General features: G+C 33.7%; 3 protein-coding genes across 3 annotated transcripts in view; 1 reads left to right on the forward strand and 2 right to left on the reverse strand.

Moving 5' to 3' along the window:
* The window catches only part of LOC108690606 (putative uncharacterized protein DDB_G0271606), a 22572-nt gene extending 21513 nt beyond the window's left edge, over positions 1–1059 (reverse strand). Inside the window, exon 1 of the mRNA XM_018197980.1 lies at positions 742–1059. Coding sequence (XP_018053469.1) covers positions 742–852 — 111 coding nt within the window. The 5' untranslated portion in view covers positions 853–1059. The remainder of the gene's footprint in view (positions 1–741) is intronic.
* Positions 1060–5190: 4131 nt separating this feature from the next.
* On the reverse strand, positions 5191–10640 carry LOC108690594 (WD repeat-containing protein WRAP73-like). The gene is made up of 7 exons (XM_018197964.1): positions 10211–10640; positions 9904–10086; positions 9651–9830; positions 6040–6306; positions 5791–5947; positions 5463–5672; positions 5191–5396 (listed from the first exon to the last, which is right to left on the reverse strand). The coding sequence occupies exons 1-7, from the start codon at positions 10376–10378 to the stop codon at positions 5191–5193; spliced, it is 1371 nt and encodes a 456-aa protein (XP_018053453.1). The 5' UTR covers positions 10379–10640.
* Positions 10641–10933: 293 nt separating this feature from the next.
* LOC108690593 (palmitoyltransferase ZDHHC2-like) overlaps positions 10934–12076 on the forward strand; it is a 7065-nt gene continuing 5922 nt past the window's right edge. Inside the window, exons 1-2 of the mRNA XM_018197963.1 lie at positions 10934–11507; positions 12052–12076. Of these exons, the coding sequence (XP_018053452.1) occupies positions 11387–11507; positions 12052–12076 (146 nt within the window). The 5' untranslated portion in view covers positions 10934–11386. The remainder of the gene's footprint in view (positions 11508–12051) is intronic.

Raw genomic sequence — 12076 nt, forward strand, 5'->3', positions numbered from 1 at the left:
ATATATATATATATATATATTCATATAGAGTATTCAAATTTTATTTTTCAATTTAATAAAATATAGAACAGTATATTCTTAATGTGGATTCCATAAAGCTTTTAAATTAATTAATTTCAAGCTTTATTTAAGAACTTGTGCAAACACACATGGAAGAAACTTTCCAACAAACCACCATGTTGTTCGATGGAACTTATGTTAAACGTGGTAAAATTGTTTTTTTTTTGTTACATTTAAATACGTTGGCAAATTTTTATTCTTTATCTTTAATGTGTAGTGAAGCGTGTTAATTTACAATTAAGCAAGTACAGAAAAAGCTTTTGTATTATACATGCAATATCGTCATGAGAAATGTAGTGTTCTAGGGCTTAACGGATCGCTGATTTTAATCTCAAATAAATTTTTTAATAAAGAAAATATTAAATTAAATCAATATAATGTTCGAGTCAAAGGTAGTTGAAATAAAAGCTTTTCGGCAGCTTCAAATATGTAAATAGATGACAAAAATTTTATTATTCTTATTATAACAAGTTACTCAATGAATTTTATTTTGACAGATGTGTAATTCGAAAATTAATTGCAGACATATCGACGTCGAAAATCAAAAGTTTTTTTATAACAAATGAGAATTCTCCTAACTTCTTCTGTAAGAAAAACTTAGTTTCAATTTGATTGAAGAGCGAATGGATTCGCTAAGTTTGGGACGTCTTTGAATAGCTTCTAATCCATATTGAAACTTACCGGTGGTGGTTCAGTGGTAGAATAGACCTCACTAGGCGCATAGTGACTCTGCGGCATCTTCTCCGAGACGACGGCAACAGTTGCCAGGGAATCCGGCTGATCTTTCTCCATTGTCTTCCCGATTCGGCTTAATCCGCGTAGCACAAAATACACGGTCAAACGATCCGGGACGTATCTTCCTTTTCTTAATCCGGCCGACGGATAGACGATTATTTAAAAACTCCCTTTCTCTCTTTTTTTTTCTTGCTATGACTATATTATTGCCGGTACCACACGGTCTCAGTGGCTCGACTGGTCGACGAGCAGTGAACGTCGAGGAAGCACCGGCACCGCTAGCTTAGAGATGCCCCCACCTAAACCGGCGTGCACTACCTTCAGTAAACGTTACCTTCTGGTACCAAGGCGTACCCTCCGCACCGTCGACGGTGGTGTTCTCGTTGCTCGAACTTTCTAAACACCGTGTGTGCGCGAGAAACACGCGTGAGTGAACGTGAGCGGTTCGCCGCTATAATGTACGAATGAATGCATGTCCATCGCTTTGCTTCCCACATGTTTACCGCACTATGCTTGATAGCAATTTTCACGACATTTTTCCGTCGTGTTCTTCTTCAATATGAGATAAAAATCGTGGAACGACTAATGATAATGGAGCGGAGAAATATTTTCATACTATTATATAATATAATATTAGCATACGCAAAATTATATAATATTAGCATACGCAGCTAACTTTTTATTTAAATTTTGCATTTTTTTTTCGAATATATTTAATGTCAATATTTAATGCCTGATTTCAACGCTATATAAATTTTTAAGATCAATTGAGTACGAGTTTGATTGCAACGATTCTTCGCACGCAAAAAATCTTGCGGCGAGCTTTTCCCATGCTCATACAGAAGCAATATTGCTGCAATATTGCAATATTACAGATTGCAATGTAACATTGCAGAGGTATTAAAGAAATGTAAATTAACAATATGCAAAATATCAATAATATGCTTGTAATATTCAAACATTGCAAAACTGTAATTCTTTAATTGTTATAATAATATAAAAATATAAGTTTTTACAATATTTATGTAGTATAGTCTTTAGTTTAACAGCCGTTTTTATGATAAAATAATTAATATAATTCATTTTAAATAAAAAATTTATTAATCTATTATTTGACGACCATTTCATTAGCTAAGTTTTATATTTATTTTAAATATGAAATCAAAAGATTGTATAATATCGAGTTTAAATACAATCAATGCATCATTATCGGATAAGCAATTAAACTGCTGAAAACAATTTATTGAAATATTAATTATGTGTATCGATGATGTATTTGTGCATGATATAAACGCAAGAATAAACCAGCGCCCGCACTTTATTGATAAATTTCATAATGTTATTTTTTTACTCGATTTCAGTTGACTCGAAGTGGTTTCGAATTAAAAAGATCACTGCGATTAACTTAATTTATGATTAATTTATCAAGCGACTGTATTATTATATCAATATGGATAATATTTGTAGTTTGTTCGGGACACACACTTTATCCTTACGAATAAATTTATCCTTCAGAATTAATACTATATTTATTGGAATATTTTATGGTTTTATTATAAAAAATTGAAAAAAACACATATCACTAGAAATTTGTAGAAAAATTAAAGTTAGTAAGATATAGAATAATGTATAGAAATAGTTTTCATTTTAGAGTCTTCGTAAAAAAATTTATCCAAATATATTACATTGCAATATTGTTGGAACGTTTTGTTGCACTATAACAAAAAGCGGACATCTTAATATTGTTGGAATTTTGCAACAATGATTCAGCAACGTTTCGCAACCACCATGTAATATTGCAATGTTTCAGTGAAATCATTCTGCAATGTTTCTGCAATCTTTCTGTGCTGTATGGGTGATAAGCTTTGGAACAATTGCAGAGTGTAGAAGCGACGTTATCGGCAATTCGTGGTGTGCAAGAAGAGATTCATATTATATGGCAATGATAGTATATGGCGGACCGTGCGTCTACGTGGCGGGAGAAACGACACCGAGAAAGCACCGAAACTCCTTCATTCACGACGATAACAATGCTTAATTGTCGTGAGAGCATCTTTAATAGTATTAGTACATTTATATCTTGTAAAAAGATGTATATACTATAGACATTATAGAGTATTCGTAATAATTGCTTGCTACATAGAGCTGTCTAAAATTCGCGTTCGTGATAGATTTATCAACTAAATTGCAGTAGATATTTTTTAAGTAGATACATAAGTATATTCAATTAATAGTAAAACATTAAATGAAGTTGTAAATATTTTCAAACACGTTGCAATAAATCTACAATATCATTAAGGGATGACGTTTAGATGTACCCATATGTCTTTTGCAGGAACAGATCGATTTTCATGGATAAATTTTCCTCGGTTTACCTCGCAAGCAAGTGTTACTGAACAAAAGACTTACTTTTGTAAGTAGATTGGTAAATATATGTATGTACACGAGTAGTGTAACGAATGAATCGCGGAGAAAGTAGGAAATGTACCTACTCCTCTGACAGTAAACGTGAGGCCGCGTAGCAAATCGTCGTCTGCTTGCATATGGTAACTTGCGAGAAATAACGAGGAAAAGAATGTCACGTTTCTGCTAATTATAGATATAAGAGATCTCTATATAGTGTAATTGTTAAAAGATCGAAGGAAATCCGATTAAGAATGAATTTAATTGAAATCTACTCTAATCTTATGATGATTTTTCTCTGCCAAATCTTCTTCGATCCGATTTCAGCAACGCGTGTTCGTAATTTCAGACTCGCACAGAAACGCACGCTCTACTCGGTTAATTATCCATTAGAGAGAATGTGTAATTAAAGATATAGAAAAAAGACGGATTTAATTATAAACTCACCGCACGTTCTCGCGATTCTGCACACGCAATGTATTACAATAATCGTAGGATGGCATTTTGGCCGGATTAAAAAACGTAGATTGAAAAGTTATCTTTTGATTTGTATGCTGATTTGTTTGTTATTAAAAAAAAGAAAATTTGCCTTGTAACAATTTGCAGTTCAAATAAACTTTCATTTCCTACATGGGAAAAATTTATTTCAATAATTTAAACATTTCGATTCGCCATATCGGATACACTTTCATTTCGTCATCTCCTTTCGTAGTCGCCCACAATGACACGAAATGAATGTTTTCTCGATATTTCTTGTGCTTATTATCATGATGGAGAATAGGCGTTCCTACGTAATGATCGTCTTCTTACTGATTAAACGAAAGATAATGCAACAAGAAGATACATCTTGGACTATTTCTTCCTCAGGAGAGGAAGCGCTGCTGAAAAATATGTTTTCTCCATACGCGGGTGGGGAGTCGCATGTTAGTATATAAAACGCATAATCATGCTCGCTTAGAATCTTTTGATTCTATGTATATAATGTATCGTAAATAGATGGCCGCGTCACCATTTACGGATACTCGCTTTCTCCAGCAGTAATGTAGATGCCACTCCATTTCTATTGCGCTTTCCGCGTTTAAAGATTTACACAATAAATCACTCAAAATATATTTTTGATCAATCGTCAAAATTACAAATCGTTGTTGGAATAAATTAATTCTCCATATCACATTGAAATTTAATTTGAAAAAAAAAAAATTGTTTAAATTTTTTGTGTAATTTTATAAACCGCAAAAAATTATATATGCAAAACAAATAATATATTTTTTATAAAATAAAATTAAAAAGAGTATTCTAAATTTTAGTTTTGTTAATTAAATGCGTAAATTAATCAAATATATAAATTGGCATAAATTAAAATGTATATACGTAAGTTTACATCAACTTATAGCTTTTTAATTTATTTTGTAATGTATATGTATACTATATCATGTGTGAATATAATATAAAATATATTATTTTGGAAGAATTAATGAAATCGGCATCAAGATATGATGTATTCCGATTAGTGCTACGTTCCTGGATGGAGAAAACTGCTACTATCTGTTTCTCACGCAATATCTAGATGAATGATCTATATACAGTATACTATGCTTGATGTTAATCCATAAATCTTAATCTTCTATCAAATCATAGAATGAAGCTCTGTAATGTAAATTACAGATTTTAATATTTTGAGAGACAAAATATTCGTAAATTGCAAATATGTTTGCAATAAACATTATAAATCGTTTTTTATTTAATAATATTAATTAATTACAGTTCTAACCAAAATAACGCTGTGTGTGTGTGTGTGTGTGTGTGTGTGTGTGTGTGTGTGTGTGTGTAAAGTTAATGTATTATTTCTAAAACATTCTGTTATAAATTTGAATTTAGATATTTTACTTAATATAATATTGTATTTATATTATTTATAAATATATAATTGTGTTATATATTTATAAATATAACTTACAAATATACAGATTCAAAATAAAAATAACTATTTTTTTAAGATGTATTCATCGTTTCATAAATCATGACTTTATTATAGCCGCACAATGCAACTTTTTCTCCCGAAGGATGCCAATATGCGTCTATAATCGACATATTTTTAGATAATGGTACAGAGCTTGCGCCTTTTCGAGTCCATTCGTACACACGTGTACATTCGGAGAGCACAAATAATCGAGGATGAACGGGACTCCATTTGATAGCTGAAGATAATAAAAATAACAGCATTATCATTTCTAATGAGAATTGAACAATTTTTAACGACGTACCTGTAATGGGATTTTCAAGTAACAAATAATCCAGATAATCCGTACAGATGTCCCATATCCACAATGTGGTAGGATAAAGTTCATGTTTCAGAGCCAGGTATTGTCCACATGTGCTAAATTCAAACAATTTAACTTTCGCTATCGAGAAATTGTCATTATCGTCTTTCTTTCCAATTTCAATGCATATAGGCCGTTCATGTATTTCACGTACTAAAATTACAAGAAAATCAGATATTTAAGATATCTGTATCGAGAATATAATTAAAAAATTTTTTTGTAATATGATTTGAATGTGATAAATTTCAACTTGCCAAGATCATTTACTTACAAACACGTTCCTCGCAGGATGCAAAACGTTTATTAGAAACTTTCTCCGAATCGGCATATTCTTTGTATACTTTTGTTAGGTAATTACATTCTCTGATTACTGGATCCATATATAATTTCGATAAAGGTTGCCATGTGATGTGATTAAGAAGGACGACCTGAATATAAATTTTAAATAATCGTAAATTTATTGGCAACATGGTAACAAAAACAACATGATATATAATAACACATCATGATTAAATTATACCACTTCATTAAATCCTATTACAGCCAACAACTGTCCACTTGGGATCCATTCTATATTTTCAATTCCTCTCAGCTCTTTCCCATAATTATACGTTTCAGATGGCTGTGCCGTTTCCAGCGGGGAAAATGCTGTCACGTGTTTCTCCAATATGTTAGAATAAATAATCAACTTTGGTTCGGCAGGAGAGGAACACCATATGCATAATAATTCATCGTTTGGCGACCAGCGAATCCCGTCGATGCTGCGCAAACGATCGCAGATAAGTTTCTGAAATAGTTCATTGATTCATTATTTCGCGCCAATTTAAAATCTAGGGAATTTTATGACTGCTAGAGTTTTTAATGTTAACTTCGTTCTTTTATCGACGGTAGCAAAGTCTATTTTCGAGCAATCGCCAATTGTTGAAATCCTTTATAACTATGTCAAGTTATATTTTTCGCGTTGAAGAATGCGAGAGATGTACAAAAAGCATGGAGAAAAAACTGTTCAATTACGTGCCGTAAACTGTTATTAAGCGCACGATGCATCATTTATACATCCTTGTCGTTCACAGAATATGAAACAAAGATGAAATGATAGTTCTATTCTTGTTGTTGCCATATGTAAAAAAAATGGCTGCCACGTCTGACCGCGTGAACGTTTGAAATCCTTGCATCGATCTACGTTTATCTGCGACCTTCACAACATGACGTGTTACACTGCTTGTTCGTGCAACCGTGTTCCTCATTGCGCTGATTGGGGCATCAATGGGTTACTTTGTTTCGGAACCCGAAATGCAATCGCTATATATGAACCACGTGCGAACATCGGTCATGTAACGCATACATTACACCGGCATCGTGATCATGTCAACACAGTACACTGGATAAAGCCAGGAAACAGTGCACCGGAATCGGAATTGTTATCCGGTTCTGTGGATGGTACTGTGATTATTTGGAGTAAAAATCAAAGTACGTTTCAATGTACCTCGGTGTTGAATGTAGAAGGCACAGTTGTCTTCGCAGATTCTCTCCAAATGACAGATAACATTTCGTCTACTACATTGGCGAAGCTGTTAATATGCACAGGTTCAGTCTGCGGCAATGTCAAACTATGGTTGAGAGAGGAAAATGCGGATGTTAAGCAGATTCAGTCTATAATTTTCGGAAGAAAGTTATCAATATATTGTCGCCTGACATATTTTCTAAATAAATGTCCCCTCTTGGCTTTAGCATTAGAGGATGCTTCTATCTTGCTGTATGCAAAATTTGATGCAGAATCTGACTTGGAACAATCTTTTGTAAATATCCAGCGTTTAGTCGGACATGAAGATTGGGTAATGTGTATGGATTTTATTCAGAATGGTGATGGAAATCTTTTCCTTGCAACAGGGTCAAAAGATAACATGATACGATTATGGAAAATTAGCGAAAAAATTAATGTTGAAGAATTTTCAAACGATGAACTCAGACAAGAAAGCAATACTTTTGTAGTAAATGGTAGGCAGTATGATATTACTCTGGAATCAGTGCTCTGTGGTCATGAAAGCTGGATTTATGGTCTGCACTGGCAGCCTAAAACAGATAGCCATCAAACAATGAAACTGTTATCCTCTTCAATGGATAAAACTATGATAATATGGGAGCCAACTGAGATTATGGATGGAATGTGGACAGAAACAGTACGTGTCGGCGAAGTTGGTGGCAATTCTTTAGGTTTCTATGGCTGTAAATTTGGCCCAGATGGACTACATATATTGGCACATGGTTATCAGGGTACTTTTCATATCTGGAAATATTCTCAAGAAATGAGTAAGTGGCTTCCATGCCCTGCGCCTGGCGGACATTTTGCTGAAGTAGTCGATTTATGTTGGGAACCAAAAGGAAGGTCTGTATAAATCTTAGATGTGGAATGAAAGTCTTATATGTGATTTTAATTCTTGAACATTCAATAATTTGTACATAACAACATAGATGCAACATTTAGAAATTTTGAATTTTATTTTATCATGTTATATATTCTCGAATAAATCTTCATTTTTTTAATTTTAAATTGAATTTTTGTATTTTTTTCTGTATATGTATATTTAATATTTGGAAAAAATATTTCTGAAATTTTTAAACTTACATTTAGAAAAAAATTTAGATTTGTGATCATCTCAATTTTTTTTATACACCTATGTTTTTTGATTCATTATATTTTAATTAGGAGTATGGAAATACGTGAAAATTATATCGAGTATTTTAGATGAGAATAGATAAAGTTTAGAACCAACACAACACAAACAAAACATACACAGAAAAGAATACATATAACATATTATAATACTGTTTACAGATTTCTTATCACAGCCAGTGTTGACCAAACTACAAGAATTCATGCACCATGGAAAGATGATTTTGAAGAATTATGGCACGAGATTGCACGTCCCCAGATACATGGATACAACATGACTTGTTTAACTATGTTATCACCACATATATATGTTTCTGGAGCGGATGAGAAAGTGGTACGCATTTTCATGGCCACGTCTACATTTAGGGATAAATTAAAATCGCTGGCGAATATCGATGATTTCAAATTTGTAAAGGCCCACAGTGCTGCTGTACCATCTCTAGGATTAACAAATAAAGCCACGTACTGTGGAGACAATGATGAAAATACAAAAAATTTAACGATGGAAAATTCATATGAACCACCTACAGAAGAGGAATTAATGCAAAATACACTTTGGCCAGAAACGAATAAGCTTTATGGACATGGCTATGAAATATTCTGTATAGCGGCGAAACACAACGGACAATTGCTAGCTACAGCATGCAAATCAACTACTCAAGAACACTCGGCAATCTTATTATGGGATACAAATACCTGGTCACAAGTTCAACAATTAAGCTATCATCAATTGACTGTGACGCAAATGGAATTCTCTCCAGATGACAAATATTTATTGTCTGTATCCAGAGACAGAAGATGGTCATTATTTAAAGCTACCAATACAGGTTACGAGTTAATCGCAGCTAGTTTGAAGAAAGACAATCCTCATTCACGAATAATTTGGTGCTGCGCTTGGACGCAAGACTCGAATTATTTCGCGACTGGATCCAGAGACGGAAAAATCGCTATATGGTCCATAAAAACGATAGAAAATAATATTGTACCAAAGATAATTCTGGATATGAAAAATCAATCAGTTACAGCATTATGCTTTGCGCCAAATCCTATCACACAAGATTTTTATCTTCTGGCTATCGGATATGAGGCAGGACACATAGAGATTCAAAGAGTCAATATAGAGTTAGAGAGCGTATGGTCAAAACTATTGGAGTACGATACTTCCCAAGCTCATCATTTAACTGTAAAAAGACTCATGTTTCGACCTATTAATCACTCATATAACAACTTACAACTAGCAAGTTGTAGTAATGACCATTCTGTTAAGATACACAATATAGAACTATCATCGTTATTATCATAATTTTTACAAGAATTTTAGATTTTTACTTCAATTACGTTATTTTTATAAAACTATGAAAATAATCTTGTATAAAATATTTATGTGAAATATAGATTCTAAGTAATCTATAAAAAAAGATCTATGTTCAATTTATTGTTTCAGTTGGCTTACTTACTCGACTTATTTTCCAATTCTGAGTTTTATAAATCTCTACTGTATCTTGATCTACTTCTGTAACTATCACTGCTAATTTCTCACCATTGGGACTAAAATGTAATTTGTCAAAGGAAGATGATTTTATATTTTGTATGTACGATACTGTCTGCTCTTCCAAGTTCCAAATAGACAGTTGAATCTGAAATATTCTTTTGTTTTACATTAGCACACATAAGTCAGATGTCTTTTCTTACAATATATAACACACTTACATTAAAATCTGCTATGGTAAAAATATGTTTACTATCTGGGGACCAGGTAACACCTTGCAAACCTGCACTACCCTCGGTAAGTTTACATTTCCACTGAGGATAGTGTATTGAATATACCTGAACGATAGTTCTTTTTATATTCGCACAAAGAATATATTCGCTATTTGAAGACCATTCCATATACTGCAAGTAGTACAAAGTAATAAAGATAAAAGCATAAATATCAATATATCAATACATAAATAAATAGCATCAAAAATGATGCCAAATTTAATCGAACCATTTTTTCTATCAATACAAGACTAACCTGTATCATATCCATGAATACAAACGATCGACATGTATCGAAAGTCTTTGCATCTTTTATCAGCAGATTCGCTTGAAATGCTATCGCTAGGTACGCTCCATTTCTTGAAAAGTGGCATAAACTATTGTTTACGCGGAAAACTTTGTCCACGTTAACGTTAGTGGCCATTAGGAAAGATTTGAAATCATTTGAAATCTGCGGTTTCCTTGACAACTTGGTCAGTGTCGCCAATCGTAATATTTGTGTTCTAAAAAAGTTATATTTTATTGTAAAAATTTATTAAATCTGTCTTTAATCTGACTTCTGCAAGTGTTTCAGAGATCGAAACATCCAAACGAGAATTGGCAAGAATACGAGTCAATCTAGGTTAAACTAGTTTTGCGCTAATGATCAATTTTGTCCAAAGTTTTTGTCTGCGATTAGCTGCACTTTTTTTTTTTTACTGCAAATGCCGTGTCGTCCAATATGGAGAAGACTTTCAAGTGTGTTCTTTGTAACATTACGTTAAATGTTTGTATTAAAAATAAAAGGGGTACATAATTATCGTCAATGAGAAAAAGGGGAAAGAGCTTAGAAAAGACGCATTTGTGTATCTAAATGATGAAAGAGATTTGTTACTAATTGTAAGCAAAAATTTTTGTAGTTTCCTTGCAGAAATGTCTAATGAACACACTCGCTTCATCCATGATCGGCAGCTGTCAACAGTGTCAACTCTGTCAAACTGAGTGGCGATCCTGGTGGACGTAAACGGTGAAACGGAGCGACTGTCATTAAGAGTGTCGGAATGAGATGGTGCACGTTGCGTGCGGTGTGCAAAGCAGTGGCCAGTCCAAAATAAGATTCCGAACATCCGTCGCGGCGGTGGTTACGTCGGTGACGTCGGTGTTGGTCTACAGTGTGCTGATCTCGGAAGAGGGTGTGATGCCGCGATAACGCGGACGGGCTTCGCTTGCGCAATGATGTGTTCTCGCACTCTTCGCGCTCGGTCGCAGTCACACGTTCTACGCGGAATCCGCTGAGGTAGAACCGGTAGAACCAAACGGCCGATTCGTCGGAGCCCCGGGGTGCAGTGCTGCGATGCCGCTGCATTTCAGCGGACCGAGGATTAACGCGTTGTTGATGAGGCCCACGATTGGTGGGCACGCAATCTTACGCACGTCGATTCGGTGAACAGATATGGGCAAGCAAAGCAGCTCGTGCTGGTGGTGCCTCAAGGCCGTCAAATGGTTGCCAGTGATCTTTATCTTAACGATCGTTGCCTGGTCTTACTATGCCTATGTAGTGCAATTGTGTTACTGTGAGTACCCGGGCTACGATGTTCTCATAGCTTTCCGTTTTGTCTCGCCACCGGTTTTGCTTCAAGTTGCTAACGTCCTCGCCAACTTCGCCATGCCGCTTCAGCTTACGTCATATCATTAAAAACGCGCGCTTTCGGGATATCATCTTTTTTTTCTAATTACGTTTCTTTGTATTTTGCTTAGCGATGATTCTAAACATTTTATTTCTTAGCATGTAGATCTTAATCTGTCTTATTGACATCAAATCTTAATCTTAACAGCGTTAATCTTTTTATGACATTTTTTATATAATCTGTACGATATGCAAAAAATTTCCATTTGATGTTTATGTATATGTTATGTAGTAAATATAAACTTAAAAAGAGAACTGTTTCACAAGTAGAAGTCTTATTTTGAAATCATGCTATAGTATACAATATATGTATAGATATACATACATATATATATATACATATATATATGTATATATGTTTATAGTTAAATTGCAAAATAAAAATCTGCTCTTGAAAGCTTTATACTAACATTGTAATGTATTTGTTTCAGATACGATAGACAATTATGTTCAGAA

The sequence above is a fragment of the Atta colombica genome, unplaced genomic scaffold (assembly GCF_001594045.1).
Source record: "Atta colombica isolate Treedump-2 unplaced genomic scaffold, Acol1.0 scaffold331, whole genome shotgun sequence".
In the NCBI taxonomy this organism is placed as follows: Eukaryota; Metazoa; Arthropoda; class Insecta; order Hymenoptera; family Formicidae; genus Atta; species Atta colombica.

What these genes read in the sequence shown, in the direction of transcription:
- LOC108690594 (XM_018197964.1), bottom strand. Translation starts at nt 10,378, where the DNA reads ATGGCCACTAACGTTAACGTGGACAAAGTTTTCCGCGTAAACAATAGT. An exon ending in TTACCATAGCAGATTTTAAT is followed by an intron (nt 9,831 to 9,903) that starts GTAAGTGTGTTA and finishes AGAATATTTCAG; the next exon opens with ATTCAACTGTCTATTTGGAA. An exon ending in ATCCTGCGAGGAACGTGTTT is followed by an intron (nt 5,673 to 5,790) that starts GTAAGTAAATGA and finishes TTGTAATTTTAG; the next exon opens with TACGTGAAATACATGAACGG.